This window comes from Schistocerca cancellata, chromosome 5 (assembly GCF_023864275.1).
Source record: "Schistocerca cancellata isolate TAMUIC-IGC-003103 chromosome 5, iqSchCanc2.1, whole genome shotgun sequence".
Taxonomy (NCBI): domain Eukaryota; kingdom Metazoa; phylum Arthropoda; class Insecta; order Orthoptera; family Acrididae; genus Schistocerca; species Schistocerca cancellata.
Window position 1 is genome coordinate 153,708,733 of NC_064630.1, and position 22,038 is coordinate 153,730,770.

General features: G+C 40.0%; 2 protein-coding genes across 3 annotated transcripts in view; one reads left to right on the plus strand and one right to left on the minus strand.

Moving 5' to 3' along the window:
- The window catches only part of LOC126187419 (cytochrome c oxidase subunit 7A, mitochondrial-like), a 39,971-nt gene extending 35,976 nt beyond the window's left edge, over nt 1–3,995 (minus strand). Inside the window, exons 1-2 of the mRNA XM_049928490.1 lie at nt 3,842–3,995; nt 3,625–3,762 (exon numbers count right to left, since the gene is read on the minus strand). Coding sequence (XP_049784447.1) covers nt 3,625–3,762; nt 3,842–3,856 — 153 coding nt within the window. The 5' untranslated portion in view covers nt 3,857–3,995. The remainder of the gene's footprint in view (nt 1–3,624; nt 3,763–3,841) is intronic.
- A 136-nt stretch (nt 3,996–4,131) lies between these two features.
- Nucleotides 4,132–22,038, plus strand: part of LOC126187418 (transcriptional adapter 2B-like) — a 111,266-nt gene continuing 93,359 nt past the window's right edge. For both annotated transcript variants that reach the window (XR_007537724.1, XM_049928489.1), the window contains exons 1-4: nt 4,132–4,391; nt 4,492–4,589; nt 4,694–4,753; nt 21,778–21,919. Coding sequence is in view for 1 of the 2 variants with exons in the window: in XM_049928489.1 (XP_049784446.1) it covers nt 4,385–4,391; nt 4,492–4,589; nt 4,694–4,753; nt 21,778–21,919 (307 nt within the window). In the remaining variant the exon portion in view is untranslated. The remainder of the gene's footprint in view (nt 4,392–4,491; nt 4,590–4,693; nt 4,754–21,777; nt 21,920–22,038) is intronic.

The following is a 22,038-nucleotide window of genomic DNA, read 5'->3' on the forward strand; positions in this document are numbered from 1 at the left end:
TCCTGGAGGGCAATGCAGAAAGAAGGTGCAAGGCTTAACAGTTGCCGTAGCTCAGCCAGGCGGTGGAAGAAACTGCTGCAAAAATGATGTCATTGTGAGACTGAGAAGGCATGGAACATTCAATGAGGTAGTTTACGCCTTAGGGTCACCTGCTGCCACCGAATTTTTGCCTGAGCAGTCTATATCCATTGTGTCGGAGGGTTCAAAGAGATGTAGGTCCTCAGTGGACACCAGAATATCCATCTCGTATGCAGACACACAGCCTGTAGGTAGCGGTGGTGTGTGTGCCACCGCAATTCCCTTGGTCTTGGGGACCTTCTTTTTGGGTTTCTCTCACTGTTCCTTGGGTTTCCCTGGCTGGGAGGACTTCACTGATTCAGTCTGACTCGGGATGAACATGAAGCTCTACGACCAACTTCTTTTGGGCTCTTCAGCCACTGGTGGGTGTCATCTTTCCCACACGCAGAAACCTGGGAATGTAGTGACCCAAGGGACCCCTTCCAAGCGAGAGGAGCTGAAGAAGACTTGCACTTCTCTGGCTCAGAAGTGGGGACTGATACCCCCCCATGGTTGGGGGTGGGGGATGGTGTTGCTCCTGAAGTAACTCTAGCTGCCCCCCCACCAAGGGGGCAGCTAGAGACTTCTGATTCTGTGAGGCGACAGTAAAGCGAGGAACTAACGGGGCGACAACTGTTCTTGTAGTGGCGGCATATTAGGAGGTCATAGCCACAGGATGTAGGCACGCAAATTTTCTCTTAGCCTTGGTGTAGGTCAGTTGGTCCAGGGTCTTAATTTATACGATTTTCTCCTCTTTCTTTAAAATCCTGCAGTCTGGTGAGCAAGTTGAATGATGCTCTCCGCAGTTGACACAGATGAGAGGAAGGGCACACAGAGTACTGGGATGTGATGGACATCCACAATCTCGATATGTGATGCTGCAAGTACAGTGGGAAGACATATGGCCGAACTTCCAGCACTTAAAGCACCGCATTGGGGGAGGGATATATGGCTTGACATCACAGTGGTAGACAATCACCCTCTAAGGCCAAGATGAAGGCACTGGTGGCAACCTGATTATCCTTCGGACCCCGATGGACTCGCTGGACGAAATGAACACCACGCTGCTCTAAACTTGTGCGCAGCTTATCATCAGACTGCAAAAGAAGTTCCCTGTGGAATATAATACCCTGGGACCATATTTAAGCTCTTATGGGGTGTGATGGTAACAGAAACATCCCCCAACTTGTCACAAGCGAGTAATGCCCGGGACTTGGCAGAGGATGCTGTTTTTATCAAGACCGACCCAGAGCGCATTTTGGAGAAGCCCTCCACCTCCCCAAACGGGTCCTCCAAATGCTCCACAAAAGACTGAGGCTTCATGGACATGAAAGATTCCATCAACTCTTGTACATATGAGGTGCCGGGGTGAATAAGCTTCACTGCCATCCTGGCATGGTGTGGCCAGGGAGGGGAACGATTTGGGGTCATATTTCTTAGCATTGAAGTTAGACTTTGCTCGCTTAGGACTGCTGGCGCTGGACCACCAGCAAGAGATGACGTACTACACTTCGTGGCATGTCATCCACCCTGATGCCACCCACTCCGACCAGGGGGCCTCCCAATGGGCGCCACCTAGCCTCAGCAAGAGCCGCCTGGCAGGATGGTCATTGCCAGGAGTCCCGATGCCTCAGGGAGATGGGCATCTACTCCATGGCATGTGTGGGGAGTTAATGGTGCAGGCATCAGCAGAGCGATCCGTGTTGTCAGGGGGCTACAACCAACAGGGTACATGACGACCCCACCACAACGGACTGGCTACCGTGCTGGATATCAGGTGACAAGGAGTCCATGGTCATCGTCTGCGTAGTAAGGCGCCCTTCCCCAATTGGCTCGCTCTTTGGAATAATTTTGAGATATGGAGGTCAAATCCGACAGGGGACCATCACATAAGCGCCGAAACGTTTGAGACTCCTTTTAGTCGTCTCTTACGACAGGCAGGAATACCTCAGGCCTATTCGAACTCCCGGAGCTGTAGGTGGGCCTTCTAAGGCAGTGGAGATGGGAGGTTGAACTAACCATACCCTAGAGAGAATGCAACTGAACTGAATAATTTACTTGAGATGGAAAGTGTAGAACAATATATGTCAAACAAATTTTGCTCATTTTTTGTCCCTTTAGCCATTCATGTCATCATGCCACTGGCTGTTGAGGACATACAGCATGAACCCCAACGCCACTGAAATTTTGGAGGTTTTTAGGGACATTTTCCAAGTAAAAAAAGAGGGAGAGAGAGAGAGAGAGAGAGAGAGAGAGAGAGAGAGAGAGAGAGAGAGAGAACAGTGTAATGCAACGACAGAGATTTGCATTGTTGTGCCATTCTTCCATCACATTCTGTGAAACTAAGACCAAAGTCAAGACAGAGCAGAAAGCTCAAAAGAGTAAGGTGCCTTTACTGTTATCAGCAGCATGTACTGTGAGGGGATGGATCCACATTTGCATTGCCTTTCACACATTTTCAGTGCAAGAGAGATACAAACAAAATGGGGTACAGAATTAAACAAAATACAACTGCTCTGTGATGTCAATCAATGGGTATCACAGTTCCCTTACACCAAAATTTTCAGAAAATATGGTTGAAAAACCTCTGAAATTTTGTCAGAATTCACATTCAGGCTGCATGTCTTTAGCATAGAAATGAGCAATTTGAGAATACGTAAGTCTTCCAGTACATCATCAGCAATCTTCCTCATACTAATACTTCATTTCCACACAAGTTTTCTGAATCCACTGCAGCAGACAATATCTTTACTTTATCCTTCACCTGAGTGGAAAAGGAAATAGATAAGTTTGTAGACTTATGTTCTCTGAAAAAGGTATTTCAACTGATTAAGAGAATATAGCTTTCAGAACATTAGGTAGACATGAAGAGCAAGTGGATATGATCCTACGACTGAGCATTCTGTATACAGCAAAAGTGAAGATGAGACAACTGAATACAATATGGCCAAAGATCTACTCAACAGAGTGACATGAAGCATAGTCGCCAGTAATTCTGTGCATTTGTTACTTTACTTAAGAAGAATAGTGGACCGAGCTCTTCTCTAGTCTCATAAGACTGATCGCAGCGTGTGGGATTATTGACAAATATGGAAAATGATGGGCCAGTCTTGCAGGGCATTTGTTATAGAACCGAAATTTAATTTGAGCCTGGTTACCTGATCCTTTGAATAGTTTCATATTTTTCCACCAGGCCAAAAATCAGCCAACAAAGACATGAGATCCCGCAAGTTAGGTAAATACACCAATGTATCTGCACATCGTCACACTCAACAAGGAAATTGTATACAGAGTGTCACATCCTTTTGCACAGTGTTGGGATCACCTCAATACGTAAGGCTTCTTAATGTTACATTTGTTGCAGACTTCGTCGATGTTTGGCTCGAGCCAATAGAAAACACGTAAAGTAACCGATATGGTGTGTCAAATCATTGTAGAGTTGCGTATAGCCACCAGCGATTTAAAAAACGGCAACACTTTTAAGTCACATGGCACAGTTATTACCGTCCAAAAGGCATCGCTAAAGCAAATAGCTTTCTCCTTTATGTCTATTTCCTACTATCTTACCTGAAATTTTTCCTGTTTCGCCTTCAGCTTTTTGTATCCTGGATGCACATTATCTAACGGAGCGCCGGTTGTGGCTTTCCTCGTCAGCTGTGATGTCGGTAATTGCCGTGAACTTAGCTGCAGCAGCTGAACCGCCCTCTGAGAGAAACCAATTTGCCAATGAAATCGTATATCACAATTTTCACTCAACGAATATTTGAAAACATAAGTTACATACCTTAGCCGAATTCATTATCTCCGTTATTTAAGAGCAACAACCCACACCGAACGGACACTCAGTAGCTTTATTCGGTTAATCGGTTAGATTATCGGCTACCCTTTTTTTTGTTCCCTTCGCTTATCAAGAGCAAAGATATTAGAAACGTATAACGAGGTGCATGTATCTTCTTTCCACAGTTAAATGTACAGTTTCAGTTAAAAAGTTACATGGAGAATTAACTGGCAGTTGCAAATTGTAATTTATTGTAATACTGCTTATTTAGAAACTGAAGCTGTTTAGATTGGATACCTCTACTATTTTCTTAATTCAGATGTATTGGCATAATGGCGGATATGTGGTGACTACTGGGAAGTTGTTGAGTAGTCTGAGAGAGTTATGTTTCCTAATGGCTATGATCAGATTGCTGTTTGTATAATTTTACTGGTAACTGCTAAAAGTGTTTTGCACTAATATGTATGAAATTTGGGAAGGCTGGTTTAATGATTTCCAGCATGTTTTGGTTTGATGATGTTTGGTAGCTGACGTCATAAGAGAACTAACATGGCGGGTAAGTGTTTGGTGTTGTGAATGGGTAGGCGTATTTTATGCTGTTACCTACACAATCTCTTCGAATACTTTTACTAACGCTTTTATATTTTGTCTTTCAGATTTATTTGCAAAATATAACTGTACATATTGCCAGGAAGATATCACGGGACTAAGAATAAAGTGTGCAGAATGCCCTGATTTCGATTTGTGCCTACAGGTAGGGCGCTGTACGTCACGTGATGGTGGTGGGGATGCTAATGGGCGGTAAATTTGTAATTCGTAGTGACATTTATGAAAGATGTTTTATTTGTTATGTTTTAGTGCTTCTCTGCTGGAGGAGAGATTGGTCAGCATCGAAATGATCATGCCTACCAGTTCATGGTAAGTACAATTATTATTTATGCGTCGTTGGTTATTAATGATAAAAATTAAAACCTTTTACAAGGCATACGGAATTAAAAGGTGATTAATCATCCTGGTAAGTAAGTGGTCTCTGCTTCTTGTTACACTAGATTTTTGTTTTATTTTGTTGTAATTAGAAGACTTTATTTGTGTAAATGTTTTTAATGTTGAGAGATATCACATTTGTTTAACTTGTATTGCAGAGGCAAACATGTAAACTATTAGATACTGTTGTCTTGATTGAAAACGATGAAGGTAAGCAATTACCTAGGCGTATCATTAAAGTCCTTATTTTGCCAGTTAGTTTGCATCCACAATGTTCGAATATAGTTTAGGACTACGCTGATATCGTTTTGAAATCAGTGCTGCAATTTCTTTTTAATAATGTTAGTCACAGTACTCGTTATTGTATTGAAACACAATTACAAGCACCTAGTAAATAGCAACAAAAGATAAAAGTACGTTTATTTACTTGTCTGTGTAATGATTAAGTGCTCGACTTTTTGTACTGGCTTGTTGGATCAATAATGATGCTGTGCATCATCATACTGATTATTATTATTTCCCCTGAACTTCATGCAATAGTCTTTTCCCTATTAAATTTACGTGGGAGTAGTAAAAATCCAGTATTGTGCACACAGACCAATGATATCATTAACATGGTGGAGCTATGAGCTTTAAGAAATAATCAGTGGTTGAGATCACTAATAACACAAAAACATTAGCTTAACAAAAATGACAAACTAATGGTGTTTCCACAGGAGTGTGGTTAAGGGGAGTGTCGTTATTAATTCCTTGAAACATATTTGAAACTTGAAAATATTAGACCACAGTGAGAAAAAAATTGAGGTTTTTGTCATTTACTTAATAACTACTACAGAATGCACACACACCTACACACATCATGCAATACCTTAAATTGTGGTTGGTGGATAATGAGCACAGTGCTAGCAATGGATAGTTAGATGTTCCTCCGGGTTCAGGCGAATTTGATGTCCAAAGTGACACCATGTGTTTACTGTAATGCTCCTCAAGCCACTTCAGCATGATTCTGGCCTTGTGGCACAGACAGTTAGCTACCTTGCTGGAAGATGCCATTTGTCACTGGGAAGAACATCAAACATGAAGGGATGTAGTTAGCCCGCAAGTAAGTTTAGTAGTCCACAGCTGTCATGCCCCCTTCGATTACTACAACAGGTTCTGTGGAAGTGCAAGTAAATGTCCCCCATAGCGTAATACTGCCCCAGCTGCACTGCATACAAGGTGCGACAATAAAGTAATGAGACTGATGTGAAAAAATATTTGCTTACTATTTTAGTCAAATCTAGTGTTGTCTCCTTCAAAGTAGTTCCCTTCTGATTGCACACACTTTTTCCAGTGCTTCTGCCATTGATGGTAACATTTCTGGAACTCAATTCCTGTAATATCCTCCAAGACCCTCGTCACAGCTTTTTGGACATCTTGTGTTGTTTGAAAATGGTGTCCCTTGACTGCCGTTTTGACTCTTGGTAATGGAAAAAAGTTGCACAGAGCAATATCTGGTGAATAAGGTGGTTGTGGTAGTACTGAAATTTGTTTTGAGGTTAAAAATTGCTGTACTGACAGAGCAGTATGGGATGGCGCATTATCGTGATGCAGAATCCAATTATCAGCAGTGTCGGCACGGACACAAAGAACTCTTGTACGAAGTCTTTCTAAAATTTCTTTGCAGTAATATTGGTTAACTGTTCGTCCAGGAGGCACCCACCCTTTATGAACAATTCCCTTGGAGTCAAAGAAGCACACAAGCATGCATTTCACTTTTGACTTTGACATGCAAGCTTTTTCTGGTCTGGGTGAGCCCTATGAACACCGTTGCAAACTTTGACGTTTTGTCTCTGGATCATACTGAATAAACCAACTTTCATCACCAGTGATAACACGGCTCAACAATCCTGAATTGATTTCCATTTGCTCTGACAGATCGGCTGCCACATTTTTCCGTGATTCTCGCTGTTGTGGTGTGAGATTTTTGGGGGCCATTTTTGCACAAATCTTTCTCATACCAAGACGAACTGTTTTTTTATTGATGTTTAGTTCTTCTGCAATCATTTTCATGGATTATCTTCGATCAGATCGTACGAGTTCACACACCCTGGCCAAGTTGACATCTGTCCGTGAGGTTGATAATCATCCACTGCAGTCTTCATCTTCAACATTCGTTCTGCCTTCACTAAACATTTTATGCCAACAGAAAACTTGACCTCTTGACATAACCTCCTCTCCAAAAGCCTTCTGACACTTACCATAAGTTGTCATCGAATTTTCACCCAATTTAATGCAAAAAGAAATGGCATACTGTTACACAGTATTATGCGGTTCCATTTCCATGACGAAAGACACAAACACATGCTAACTTATTACAGCACAACGCACGACTGAGCAGTTGTGTCGATGTGAAACTTAGATTAGAAGCAGCTTATAGACCTAGGTCAAAGATATTGTACCTATGCAAGCCTGCAGGGTTGCCACACCTTGCAAAGAAAATCAGTCTCATTACTTTATTGTCGCATCTTGTATGCGGCGCGGTGCATGTTTTGAGCAGCCTTTCACTGGGTGGTGAAATATCTAGAAAGACCATCAACCTGGACTACCAAGAAACAATGTTCATGTGACTAGGTGACACATTTACAGTGATCCACAATCAAACCTGAAGATCCTGTACCCACTGCAGTTGTAATTGGCAATTTCATTGGGTCAGCGTGAGAACATGTAGGGGTCACTTGCTGCTGAGCCCCATGTTCAACAATGTGACTGAATGGTGTACTCCAAAGCACTTACCTGCACCAGCTTTGTAATCTGTTTTCAGATCTGTCACATATTATCACCTATCTCACTTTACGGAGTGGGTGAGTCTCTAACTTCTGCAGTTTCTGATGAGGTGTGAGCACCCAACACCTTATCAATTATGTCAGTAGAATTGCCCATTTGTGGCCCAAATCATTGCTATAGTATGAATCTCTCTCTCTCTCTCTCTCTCTCTCTGTGTCTGTGTCTGTGTCTGTGTGTGTGTGTGTGTGTGTGTGTGTGTGTGTGTTTGTGTGAAGGGGGGGGAGCTCTTTTTATTGTGACACATTTGTTGGATTTGTCAACTGATACCCAAAGTAGGCCTGTTACATTGCAACATAACCTAGAGCTCAGGCTACACCACAGAGCAGCCTGTCACCAAAACCACTATTGAGAAAATGAAAAACAGAAAGTAATATTGTGATCATCAATGCACTCTCCACCTCCACTAGTCCTATATGGGTCTGGTACACAACACGATCTATGCAATCACCCACATTAACTAAGACGTTTTGTTAAAGAACAAGTACAGTATTTGAATTGAGACATATAAACAGAAACATTGCATATGCCAATTACCTAACATGTGATATCACACTTAAGTGGATATACCGATGGTTGGCTTTGTTCACTAGACTGATTTGCGTGTTCTGTGTGTGACCTTTAGTCTTCAGTGAGGTTGATATTTCCCCACGTCCAATGCTTTTCCAGATATTTGTTACCATTAAATCTTTTAATATATGACAATAGGCCTACAGAGATTAGAGATACTGCCTTAGGAAAACATCATACCCATCATGTAAAATTTTGTTTACTATTTTCACTGCCTGACAGAAAAATGAAGCACCCAGAAGAGGAAAAGAAAATGAAATAAAACTTCAGATGCTGAAAGGGTATGTGATGTTATTTTAGTGATTACAAAATCAAGTCAGATTTACAAAGAACTTGGCAGTATGAGTCCTCTTTTGTCACTGTTATGTTGCACACCCTGTGTTGTGGATGCATGGACTGATTCAGTTGGGAAAGCTGTCATAAAGCCATTGTAGCTTCTGAGGCAAATTGACCCACAACTTTCTAACTGGTTCTTGATATCCTGGGTACTGGCACAAGGATGGAGTAGACATCCAAGCTGGTGCCACATATTCTACCAGGGACAGGTCTGGGGATCTTATGGGCCACGAGATTACCATAGCATCATGCAGACATCTCATTGACACGTGCCTTGTGTGATGGACATTGTCTTGTTGAAAAATGTCAACAAGACACTGTTGCCTGAGAGGTAACAAATGAGGATGCAGGATGTCTGTTATGCACCATTGCACCATCAGAGTTCCCTCAGTCACTGCTAGCTGTGTATGAAGTCATACCCAAAGGCTTCCCACACTGACGCAAATATCACCACTGTGCCTGTCCAAAACATTGGATGAGTGGGACCTTTGCCCAGGTCACCGTGATACTCACTGACGAGGATCATCTATGGTGGTTCAGAACCAGTATCCATCCCTAAACAATGCAACACCATTCAGCAGCAGTCCATGTTTGCTGGTGACAGCACTATTCCAAATTCAGCCATTTGTGTTGTGGTGTTAATGGCAGCCTGCGAATGGGCTGGTAATTCCCTGTTCTGGCCACTGCTAGTAGCCAGCCAATGGTGTGAGATGACACACAATGTTGCAGAGTGTCTGTTACTAGTTCTTGAATGGTAGATACTGTTGTGAAGGGGTTACTATATGCTTGGCAAACAATATGGCAATCGTCCCGTTTGGTGATCTACTGGAACCTTGACGAGTATGCTTGCCTTCATGTTTCCATGCAGTCACACATCTGAATGCCCTACATATCTGGATACTGCATGATTTGACCAGCCAGCCAAATGAAGATCCAAAATAAGGCCCCTTCCAAACTCTGTTTGGTGCTGATAACACTTGGGTTATATGAGTATACAGCACCCTCAGTATCCTCCACAATGATCACTCATCATCTGATCGTCTTCACGTCCCTTATGTACTGTACTAGGCCTGGTAATAATGCAAAACATGGACAACACTAAAGTGATCTGCTGGCCATCTCATAGAGAATTGAAAGCCTTAATCATTTACATACCTGCTGATGGCATTTATGTGTACATTGACATGTGACCATGTCTTTTGTGTGCTTGCTTTTTTTCTTTATTTTTATTTATTTATTTTTATTTCAACTTCAGATCACAAAAATGGTACCGTTTCCAGTTTTGAGTTTTTACCAAGTCGTCATAAGATGATTTGAATACGTTACGTTGTAACTTGTCAACTGGAGAGACACTCACCAAAACAACTTTCTCACATTGTTGTAAAATTGTGTACTGCAGTAAAATTTTTTGATGCCATTAAATTTGTAAACTTTTCTTGTGTACATTATTGTCTGAGAAATGGACAGATGAGATAAATGAGTGCATATGTAGTCCAGATATTAGTGTTACAGTTTGAAAAGTAGTTGGCTCAGATGAAGACATCAGTGTGTTCATGTACTGTCTACACGTACCCACATAGACATATACAGAGCTATGCCATCTAAGGGCAATAATAAATTTCAAGCAGCATGTGTTACAAAAAATCAAACAGCAGCAAACCCAGTCAGTGGTTAGAAATTTTCTTGCACGAAATTTTGTGCAGTTCTTACAGCTTCGTTAGTTAATATTAACTTTGTGGGAAGGACATGCAGATTTTTTATTATTTGTCTAATTTTATTTATTTTTATTTACATGTTTTTAAAGAGATGTCAAAGTGTTCTTAAAATTCCTCTATAGTGTGTAAAATTCTTAATTGGTCAAACCTGCCCGCTGTTAAACGTAACTGCAGTGAACACCAGTGTCAAACTTGGAGTAATCAGCTGGAAAAATCAATGATTTCTGAGCACTTTCCAAATACAGGACATGGATTTGATGGTGTTTCCAATCCATACTAAAAATTCATTTCCATACAATAAGCCCTGTCTTATCTGAAATATGCCATTGTTAAATGTCTCTTTGAAGAAGGTGATAGGAGAGATGTCAGTAACTACTGACCTGTTTCACTACTGATGTCATTTTCCAAAATTTTTGAGAAAGTGATGTATTATAAAATAGTGTCTCACCTGAGCAACAGTAATGTCCTCAGCAAATCACAGTTTGGCTTTCAGAAGAGTTGCTCCAATGAGAATTCCCTTTACGTGTTCTCTCACTAGATTTTACAAGCATTAAAATAACAAAATAGAACCAGTTGGTACATTGTGCGACCTATCAAAGGCATTTGACAGTGTGAAGCAAAATATTCTCCTACATAAACTGTCCGTGTTATTGGACTGATGATATAACAAACCAATGGGTAATTTCATATCTAACCAAAAGAATGTAGAGTGTTGTACTTGGTAATTCAACAAATATAGTTTGTGGGCATTATCTGGAGTGAAGAGAAATCTCATATGGGACTCCCAAATGCGTAATCTTAGGCCCGTTATTGTTCCTCATATATTTTAACAATCTTCTGTCTTATATACAGCATGCAGAATTAGTTCTTTTTACAGATGACACTAAAATATAGTATTGTATTCAGTCCTAGCATACATACAGCAACTTAAGAAATTGTAAACAACATTCATAGAAGTATCATTGTATGATTTTCCGCAGATAGTCTTGTCATCAATTTTAAAAAGGTGCAATGTATTCAGTTCTGCACATTTAGACATACTACACCAATGATAAGTGTAACACATGGTGAGGAAATAAAGAGTGTGGGGAACTTCAGAATTCTTAGATGTCTATATTGGCGAGAATTTAAACTAGAAAAAGCACATTTTGGGACTCATAAAACAACTTAGTTCAGGCAAAATATTAGTAAAAACACATATTGCTACTCACCGCAGAGATGACCCATCAAGTTGCAGACAGGCACAATGAAAAGATTGTTACACATTGTAGCTTTCGGCCAAAGCCTTATCGGTAAAGGAGACAGGAACTATAGTGGAGATGTTGTGGAGATGTTGAGTTGCAGGCAGACACAACAAAAAGATTGCTACACAAGTGAGCTTTCAGCCAAAAGACCTCCTTCTCAGTAGACACCACACATACACACACACACACACACACACACACACACACACACACACACATTCATGCAAGCACAACTCGCACATACATGACCACGGTCTCGGGCTGCCGAGTCCTGACATGACATCGTACACAAGAGCCTTCCCACTCTTCTAAAAGGGTGTTCCATTGCCCACCCAACCTTTGCAACATTCTTGTCCATCCCTGTGCCACTCCCAGTTCCAACCCTTTTCCACAGGGATCAGTATACCCCTGTGAAAGGCCCAAGTACAAGACCTGCCCAATCCACTCATCCAGCTCTTCTTATTCCAGTCCTGTCATTGGATTACCTTAGCCCCATCAAAGCCAGGGCCACCTGTAAAAGCAGCCATTTCGTATTCCAGCTCTGCTGCAACCATTGCACAGCTTTATATGTTGGTATGACTACCAACCAGCTGTCTGCCAAGATGAATGGCCACTGCTAAACTCTGTCCAAGAGCAAGGTAGACCACCATGTGGCACAACATGCAGCTGAATGTAACATGTTTAATTTCAATGCCTGCTTCACACCTGGAGCCGTATGTGTCCTCCCCTCCACCACCAGCTTTTCTGAACTACACGGATGGGAGTTATCTTTGCAACACATTCTCCACTCCCGAAATTATCCCATCCTCAGCGCACAGTAACACACTGACCCATACCCTCCACCCAATAGTTTCCACCACCTCTGTCCTGTCGCTTCCTCCCTCTTCATGTCCCCCACAGTCATTGGCAGTCTCATCAGCCTGTGATCTAGTCTCTGCATGCCCCACCAGACAGCACTCCTCTCCCCCAGCTGTATCCACCTATCCCTCCCCCTTCCCTGCCCCACTCCGGATTGCAATTCACGTAACAGTTGCATTCCAGTGAGAGCTGCCGCTGATAGCAGTCATTTGTGCTCCTTTGTGTGAATGAGTGTGTTTCCTTTGCTGAAGAAGGCTTTGGCCAAAAGCTATAATGTGTAACAGGCTGTTCATTGTGCCTGTGTGCAACTCAGTGGGTCATCTTTAAGGTGAGTAGTAATCTATCCTTTTCCTAATATTGTTGGGATTCCAACCTGGAGTTTCCATTGTGTAGTTTGGCTACATTTGCACCTAGACTTGTTGCAAATCTTGGGGAGAGACAAATCAGTTAGTTGATATATTTTGCATATTTTCATTCCGTAATGTCATACGGAATAATGTTCTGGGGTAAGTCAGCTTGAAGAAAGGAAGTCTTCATTGCTCAAAAATATGCTGTAAGAATAATATGGGGTGCTCATCCATTACAATCTTGTAAACCTCTTTTTAATGAGCTGGGCGTTGTGACTACCGCTTCACAGTATATTTAACCTCCCATGAAGTTTGTTGTATATAATCCTCCATTGTTCAGAAGAAATAGTTATGTAACACAATTACAACACCAGAAGGAAAAATGACATTCTTTACAATGCTGCTAAAATTCTTGATAATTTACCCAGAAATATAAAATGTCCGACAAAGTAAAATGTGAAAAAGAGCTGAAAAAGTTTCTGCGTGACAGCTCCTATTCTTTTGAAGAATTTCTGTTATTGTAACATGTGAAACGTTGTGGCTAGGAATTACTAATTTACATCTGAATATTTAATAATAATAATAATAATACTAGCAACAACAACATAAAAAAGAAAACTTATAAATGTTCATAATGTAGCCATATCTACAACATGAATATAAAATAATTTGTTTCATATCATTATGATTCGTCACGCAAATGATCCGTGTGCCACGAAACTAACTAACTAAAGGATGGACAACTAAAATACAAAAGCACTTGCTCCTGTGTCTTCTTTCTAGAACTCAGAGATGTGGTATAAAGGTGCAGCAATGTGTGGGATCTGGTGTTACTAAAAAGAATGGTGAACAGACTACAGTAAGAACCAACTTTTCACACTTTCGGATTTGGCAGCTTATTCAGTGCCAAATTTCACAGCATATGCATTGTTATAACCAAGGCAGGATCAAGCATTTTTGCTTGTGGACTTCATTCCCATGACCATAGATAGCATGCCACTGACGTCTTTCATGAGCAGTTGACGCCATTGCTTGAAAATGATGAGTACATGCTTTGCCTAAGTGGTGTATAGTTTTGTGACACCACTTAAAGCTGTGCTCCAGATTCTTACCAATTTTTAATTACAAATATTCAAATTTTTTAATTAGGACAGCTTTTGACAACTGCAGCATCATTTGAAGAATAAACTACTCAATGTGCAGTGTTTTATCCTACATGCTGGCACTCTCACATAGATGATATATGTATTCCCCAACCATTTAACTAATGACATGGTGTCATTCAATTTATGCGAACAAATTGATATTAATTCTGTAATCCTCTTCACTAATGTGGATGTGTACAGAAACTTGGGTGGAACACTTTGCCATTGTGTGCACAGGACACTTACCAACATGGAGAGGTACCAGCATGATGACATTTACCATCATCCTCAACAGAAAAATTGCACCCTACACACATTGACTAGTAAGTCGTACTGAACAAATGTTACAGGAAGTGAGATGGAAACTGTGTTCTACTTTGAGCCAACATGTTATATAATAGAATCAAAACTAATGAAATTGGTGGAGCTTATGTACAGGTTGACACTATTCCAGCTTTCATTCAAACTGTCAGATGTTGCAGATTTATATTAATCTGAAACGAAAAGAACTCTTACCCCTTACATCACTTTAGGCATGTTCATACAGTTGCCTGGTATAAGTTTACCAACTGCCATATGGGTTGTGTAGCAGTGCCATTGATACCGTCTACAATGCCTCCCATGTGACATAATGAGGGAGTTTTGTTTGTGGCACCAAAATCTTGTAGAGAATATGTCAAATTAAAAAAGAGTGTAACAATTCCTAATTGTCTAGCACAGCCATCAGATAAGATCTGAATATGTTCCATAATGGGAAACTCTTATTGAAGGATCTTAATTATGTTCTTCATAAAAACCCACACACTGTGCTTGTTGTGAGTTAAGTTTTCGCTGATATGTACTAAACTTCTCAGCACTGTTATCATCAAATCGAGCAACAGCAGTGAAGGGAGTGACTTGTTGATGTGTACATGCACTCTGTGCACCACCCTGAGAAGCAGCAGTATAACTGAAGAACAGCTGTTTCATTTTTAACATTTTTCTGGAGTCTTCAGAATGTTAGGTCTACATTTTTTAATATATCAGTCAGTTTTGAAAGCTGTTAACTGCTTTCCAATTTCTTTCAAACATCTACTGCTTCTCTGTGTTCATATACAGTGAATCTTCAACTTTCTGAATCTTCCCTTATCATTGTTCCATTCAGTCTCACTGTCCACAATGCACCGTCCACTAGTCTTTGAATCGAAAACTGTTTACATTCACGTTATTAACAGATGTGTAGTATCATGCTCATAACTTTCTTTTCTCAACTTCACTTCAGCTGTATCTGAAAAAGACATCATTAATGATTGTAAGTTTTATAACTAACTACAGGAATTCTAAACTTCCATCATTAGAGGATTAATCCTTATAGAATTTATTGTGTTAAAATTCATGATTAAATTTAATATCTAGTAAGCATATTATATCTATTACATGATGTAAAACCTTCTCTTCTACAGGTCTTCAGCATACATAAATGAAGATCCAGTTTAGAGATATATTTCTAGAATACCTAGGTAGTCAATATAGGAAACAGACCCACCAATGAATTTACCACTCAGCTAACAAAGTTCAAATGTTCTATTTGTGGTAAGATGTATATTTTTATTTTCAAAGACTGTATTTCCATAGGGGTAATGCAGGAGTAAGTTTAATAATGAATAAAAAATAGGAATGCGGGTAATCTACTACACACAGCATTGTGAACGTATTGTTGTGGCCAAAATAGATACGAAGCTCACGCCTACCACAGTAGTAAAAGTTTATATCCCAACTAGCTCCTCAGATGACGAACAGATTGATGAAATGTGTGATGAGATAAAAGAAATTTTTCAGATAGTGAAGGGAGACGAAAATTTAAGTCATGGGTGACTGGAATTCAATAGTAGGAAAAGGCAGAGAAGGAAATGTAGTAGGTGAATATGGAATGGGGGTAAGGAATGAAAGAGGAAGCCGCTTGGTAGAATTTTGCACAGAGCTTAACTTAATCTTAGCTAAAACTTTGTTCAAGAATCATGAAAGAAGGTTTTATGCATGGAAGAAGCCTGGAGATACTGGAAGTTTTCAGATAGATTATATAATGGCAAGACAGAGATTTAGGAACCAGGTTTTAAATTGTAAGACATTTCCAGGGGCAGATGCGGGCTCCGACCACAATCTATTGGTTATGAACCGTAGATTAAAACTGAAGAAATTGCAGTAGAAGAAGAATGGGTAGCTTTGAGAGGTGAAACAGTGAAGGCAGCAGAGGATCAAGTAGGTAAAAAGACGAGGGCTGATAGAAATCCTTGGGTAACAGAAGAGATATTGAATGTAATTGATGAAAGGAGAAACTACAAAAATGAAGCAGGCAAAAAGGAATACAAACGTCTCAAAAATGAGATCGACAGGAAGTGCAAAGTGGCTAAGCAGGGATGGCTAGAGGACAAATGTAAGGATGTAGAGGGATATATCACTAGGGGTAAGATAGATGCTGCCTACAGGAAAATTAGAGATCTTCGGAGAAAAGAGAACCAATTGCATGAATATAAAGAGCTCAGTTGGAAACCTAGTTCTAAGCAAAGAAGGGAAAGCAGAAAGGTGGAAGGAGTATATAGAGGGTCTATACAAGGGCGATGTTCTCGAGGACAATATTATGGAAATGAAAGAGGATGTAAATAAAGATGAAATGCGAGATATGATACTGCGTGAAGAGTTTGACAGAGCACTGAAAGACCTAAGTCAAAACTAGGTGCCGGGAGTTGACAACATTCCATTAGAACTACTGATAGCCTTGGGAGAGCCAGCCCTGACAAAACTGTACCATCTGGTGAGCAAGATGTATGAGACAGGCGAAATACCCTCAGACTTCAAGAAGAATATAATAATTCCAATCCCAAAGAAAGCAGGTGTTGATTGATGTGAAAATTACCAAACTATCAGTTTAATAAGCCACGGCTGCAAAATACTAACACGAATTCTTTACAGATGAGTGGGAAAACTGGTAGAAGCCGACCTTGGGGAATATCAGTTTGGATTCTGTAGAAATGTTGGAACACGTGAGGCAATACTGACCCTACGACTTATCTTAGAAAATAGGTTAAGGAAAGGTAAACCTATGTTTCTAGCATTTGTAGACTTCGAGAAAGCTTTTGACAATGTTGACTGGAATACTCCCTTTCAAATACTGAAGGTGGCAGGGGTAAAATACAGGGAGCGAAAGGCTGTTTACAATTTGTACAGAAACCAGATGGCAGTTATAAGTCAAGGGACATGAAAGGGAAGCAGTGGTTGGGAAGGGAGTGAGACAGGGTTGTAGCCTATCCCCAATGTTATTCAATCTGTATATTGAGCAAGCAGTAAAGGAAACAAAAGAAAAATTCGGAGTATGAATTAAAATCCATGGAGAAGAAATAAAAACTTTGAGGTTTGCCGGTGACATTGTAATTTTGTCAGAGACAGCAAAGGACCTGGATGAGCAGCTGAATGGAATGGACAGTGTCTTGAAAGGAGGACATAAGATGAACATCAACAAAAGCAAAACGAGGATAATGGAACATAGTCTAATTAAATCAACTGATGCTGAGGGAATTAGATTAGGAAATGAGACACTTGAAGTAGTAAATGAGTTTTGCTATTTGGGGAGCAAAATAACTGATGATGGTCAAAGTAGAGGGGATATAAAATGTAGACTGGCAATGGCAAGGAAAGCGTTTTTGAAGAAGAGAAATTTGTTAACATAGAGTATAGATTGAAGTGTCAGGAAGTCATTTCTGAAAGTATTTGTATGGAGTATAGCCATGTATCGAAGTGAAACGTGGCCGATAAATAGTCTGAACAAGAAGAGAATAGAAGCTTTTGAAATGTGGTGCTACAAAAGAATGCTGAAGATTAGATGGGCAGATCACATAACTAATGGGGAGGTATTGAATAGAACTGGGGAGAAGAGAAATTTGTGGCACAGTTTGGCTAGTAGAAGGGATCGGTTTGTAGGACATATTCTGAGGCATCAAGGGATCACCAGTTTAGTATTGGAGGGAAGCGTGGAGGGTAAAAATCGTAGAGGGAGACCAAGAGATGAATACACTAAACAGATTCAGTGGGATGTAGGTTGCAGTAGGTACTGAGAGATGAACCTTGCACAGGATAGAGTATCATGGAGAGCTGCATCAAACCAGTCTCAGGACTGAAGACCACAACAACAACAATGACAATATTTCCATGTAGCCTAACATGTTTTGAATACTGTTCCATTAAGAAGAAACGTTTCTGTGGGAAACTAATTTTGAAATAGTGGCCCACGTTTATATGGAATAACACTGGAGTCTATGAAATATGTGTAAGTGCGGACTAGTACTAACTGTGGAGACAAAGGGACCTGTCGACTTATTAACTGACATCTAACAGAGTTGAGTGATATGTGAAGCTTATCAGTGTAGGGATTCAGCGGTGGTAGAACATCCCAATTAATGTGACATGGCCATACAATTCTAGGAATCTGGCGTATTTGTTAAGTAGCACTTGCCTTAAAGGCAAAGATATGAAAGGCAATTGAGATAATGGAAGTGCCTGCCAACAGAAATCATGACAATGAATACAGGCTTCCATCATATTGACTGCCATCAGTAGAAAGCCTACAAGCCAACTGCAGTCACAAGGCTATTCCATCGGGTACAGCATCGTAAGCCATGTAGCACATATTGTTTTAGCTGCCATTAAGCATTGCAGGAGTGGTATCGCATCACATCAGAACACTGGCTTGCCCCTCATTCAACACTATCATTCACACTGCTGTCTTTCGTAGTTTCTTGTTGAATACTGTTCCTAATTATTTTTGAACTTTATTTTTTGCACACATTTTTTGGTTTTTGTAACTACAGACTTTAGGATTTTACAGTAATGTTGGTTACCAAATGAGGATGTGCAGCTGTTAGGATGCTGACCTCATAGTTTAGAGGATGGAGCTGCTCTGCCCAGCCATCTTGATTTGGGCTTTCCGTAGTTTTGCTGGATCACTGTGGCACATTCTGGTATGGTTCCTTAATCTAGGCCATGGCCGATTACCTGTCCTACCCCTGTAAGCTACCTGTTCTATCCCCTTAAAGCATATTATGTATGTTGTGTGTTATATTTTGGCCTATTGATTAGCATTGTATTACCTTGACAAATCTTACATCATTTTGAGATTATCCCTGGGTAAATAAAGATAAGCCAGTAATAGAATTTCAGACCTTACTACATCCTGTCCTGTTAATGGGGTAAAGCTCTTCCTCACTGGTACAAGATACATTAATCACTGGATTTCTCCTTCCATGGTTGTGCTTCAGTGACTGGTGTTAAGGTACACAAGTGCCTATATTTGGTTGAAACTGAAGCTCCAGCCACTGAAAGGTGCCTGACACAATGTATAGGAAGATGCTAAATATATTTCATCTTTTGGATAGCATTTATCCCATCTAGTAAGAGGTCTGCTTTTTCAGGTTTTGGCAAATTTTATTGTATTCTTTAACTTTGTGGCTGGATCTCTTACTGATGCCACAGTTATCAAGGTAACATAAGGGAAGGAAGCTGTGTGTGTCATCTGTATGTGAATTCACCCATTTCATAGTCTGTGCATTAATGCTTTGAATTTTATTTGGGAATATTAAATCGGTTCATCCTGCTGCAAATGTAGTCTATAAAGCTGCACTCTATAGAATCAAGTTATTGAAATGTCGCCCACATTCACTGGGAGGAGGTGGCAGAAAATGAGAGCTTTATTGTCCACCTCATAGACTTACTACCTTATGAAATATAGATAAACAGTTAAGTTGAAGGCCTTTGCATGGGATGTTAAGTGGTAGAGAAATCAAATACTATTCCTATTTCAGGAAGCAAAATATATAAATTATATCTTATTTATATGAACAATTAATATGATACTGGAAAGTGCTAAATGTGCAGTATAAATAATAGTTGACTGGCATGCAAACAATACTGAAATCATTACTGAGCTTCTGGGTGTCATTTATCAGGGCTAGCTATATCTACAGCTATACTTTGCAAACCAGTGTGAAGTGTGTGGCAGACCTAACAGACTAAGAAAAATGTACATATTCTCTCGCGTGATTAAATTGTGCCAACACTGCAGACCAAATGAGACCACACTGTCCTGCATACTGTTCTTTTGAATATTTAGCCAAGGTGTCATATCTTTCTTGCACAATGTTCTGGCAACATAACTGGTTGCCATGAAATGCTCCTTAACGTATTGTTTTGTCCAGGGAAACTACTACTCCCATTTATATATTCTGATTATCCCCTCCCTTTGTATTGCTGTGATGAAGGGAAGGGAGGGGTTAGACAGTGAACTGAAGGGAGGAGAGGCTTCCCCAGCTAACCCAGTGTGTCATGGAGGACTTGATGGTGGAGTAGTGTGGAAATACTGTCCCAAGAAGACATGACAACCTGGCAGCATACCTGAAAGGACATTCTGCACAATGAGTATAAACATAAAGTGAGAATTTACAAATACTATCATATGCTTTGGAAAAATCATCTTTGGCATGCAATTCATAACTTAGAGGTAATTTGAGTTGCCATTCCTAACTTCTTATGAATTCAGAAGATGGGTACTGGCTCTCTCTAACACATGCTGTGACCTCCACATGTGGTGTTTTTGTCCAGCTAAATGCTCCTATTTAAGATTTTTACCTTCTCTTTTCTGTTTAAATTTTGCGCTATCATATGTGTTCTTTGTCCCTTGCCCCCCTCCTTCCTCTTCTGTACCTATTTCTGCTCTCTTGTTTATTTTCTCTTCATTTTTGTTGGCATTAAGTCTGTTTCTTGTGCCCCTCTCCTATTCACTTATCTTTCTTTTGTTTTTCCACATTATGGATTGTTGCACCTTTGTTTCATTTTGTGTTTCACATTTGGCGCATCCATCTGGCTGTTTACTGCTCATTCTTTAAAGTATTCTAGACATTGAATTGTTACTTTCTAATCATTTCCTTTACATGGTGTCAGTCTTGCGAGGATTTGGAGAAGTTTCCTCTCCCTTCAGCACCTGTCCATGTTCTGTTTCTTTTCCTTGTTTTCTTAGTTTATTCTAAAGACACAATTAAAAAAACAGAAATCTGATATTCAACATAGAAAAACGAAAAATAAAATAAAGAAATAAATAAAAACGTCTGATGTGTCTGTAAGATCAGCTTTAATTGTTCTGGGTTTTTCATGTGATTCTTGATGTTGCTCTTCTCTTGCAAATATTTTTATTAAGTTCTGTTTTCATTTTGAATGTATTGTCAGTACTAGATTAATAATATCTGCTGGTGCTATCCTCGACTGCTCAGTCTTTTCTACGATAATTCGTAAGATTTCTGTGGTGGGTAACGCAAATGAAACAGGTAAAATGAGTAGCTGATAGTCATTCAGATGTACAAATTTTGCCTGATTAAAACTGGGAGTGTTGCTTTGTGGTGTGGTATGATGTATCTCTTTGGTATAGAGATGTATGTAATACTATGATAAGGCATCGTGTGAGCAATACTGTGTATAAGGACCAATGTGGCATGTTTGATGTTTATAACGTTAGTTCCCTCTGTCTGTCCTGCTCTGAATGTTGAACTTGTGATGTCATCCAAATAACATGGTAGTGTATTTTTCATGTGCTTACCAAATTCTTGCTGGCTCTCTCACAAAATGACTTTCGCCGATTACATTTCCTCTTTCACATGACATTATTCCCGTAATATTTAATTTGTATTGTGTCATACGATGCAGAGCTACATTTTTCATGTGGATTGTTGATTTAATACCTCGTATGGAGGTAGACTCAGAAACCTGAGCTATTTGTGGCACTATATACTGCATCAGGAATGAAAAAGCATAGGGGAAAAAAAGCTTATTAAAGAATCCCATTTTCAGTGTTAAAGACTTTGCTGAGTCAGTTATTGAATGTTGTATGTTACTCTTTCTTAGGATTCGGGTGCAATTGGAGTTGGTCTTGGACGAGGTGGATGGTCAGCTCGTGAAGAACTGCATTTATTGAATGCCATTGAACAGTATGGCTTTGGAAACTGGGAAGATATAAGCAGACATATAGAGACTCGTACAAGTGAAGGTAATTTATTGTCCAGGAATGTTTGAGCATGTGTGAGGGTTTATGGAGGAGGGTTTTTCAATACATTAAAACAAAGAATTATTTTCTTTGTCTGATTCCAGCTGCTGTTGAATGTTTTG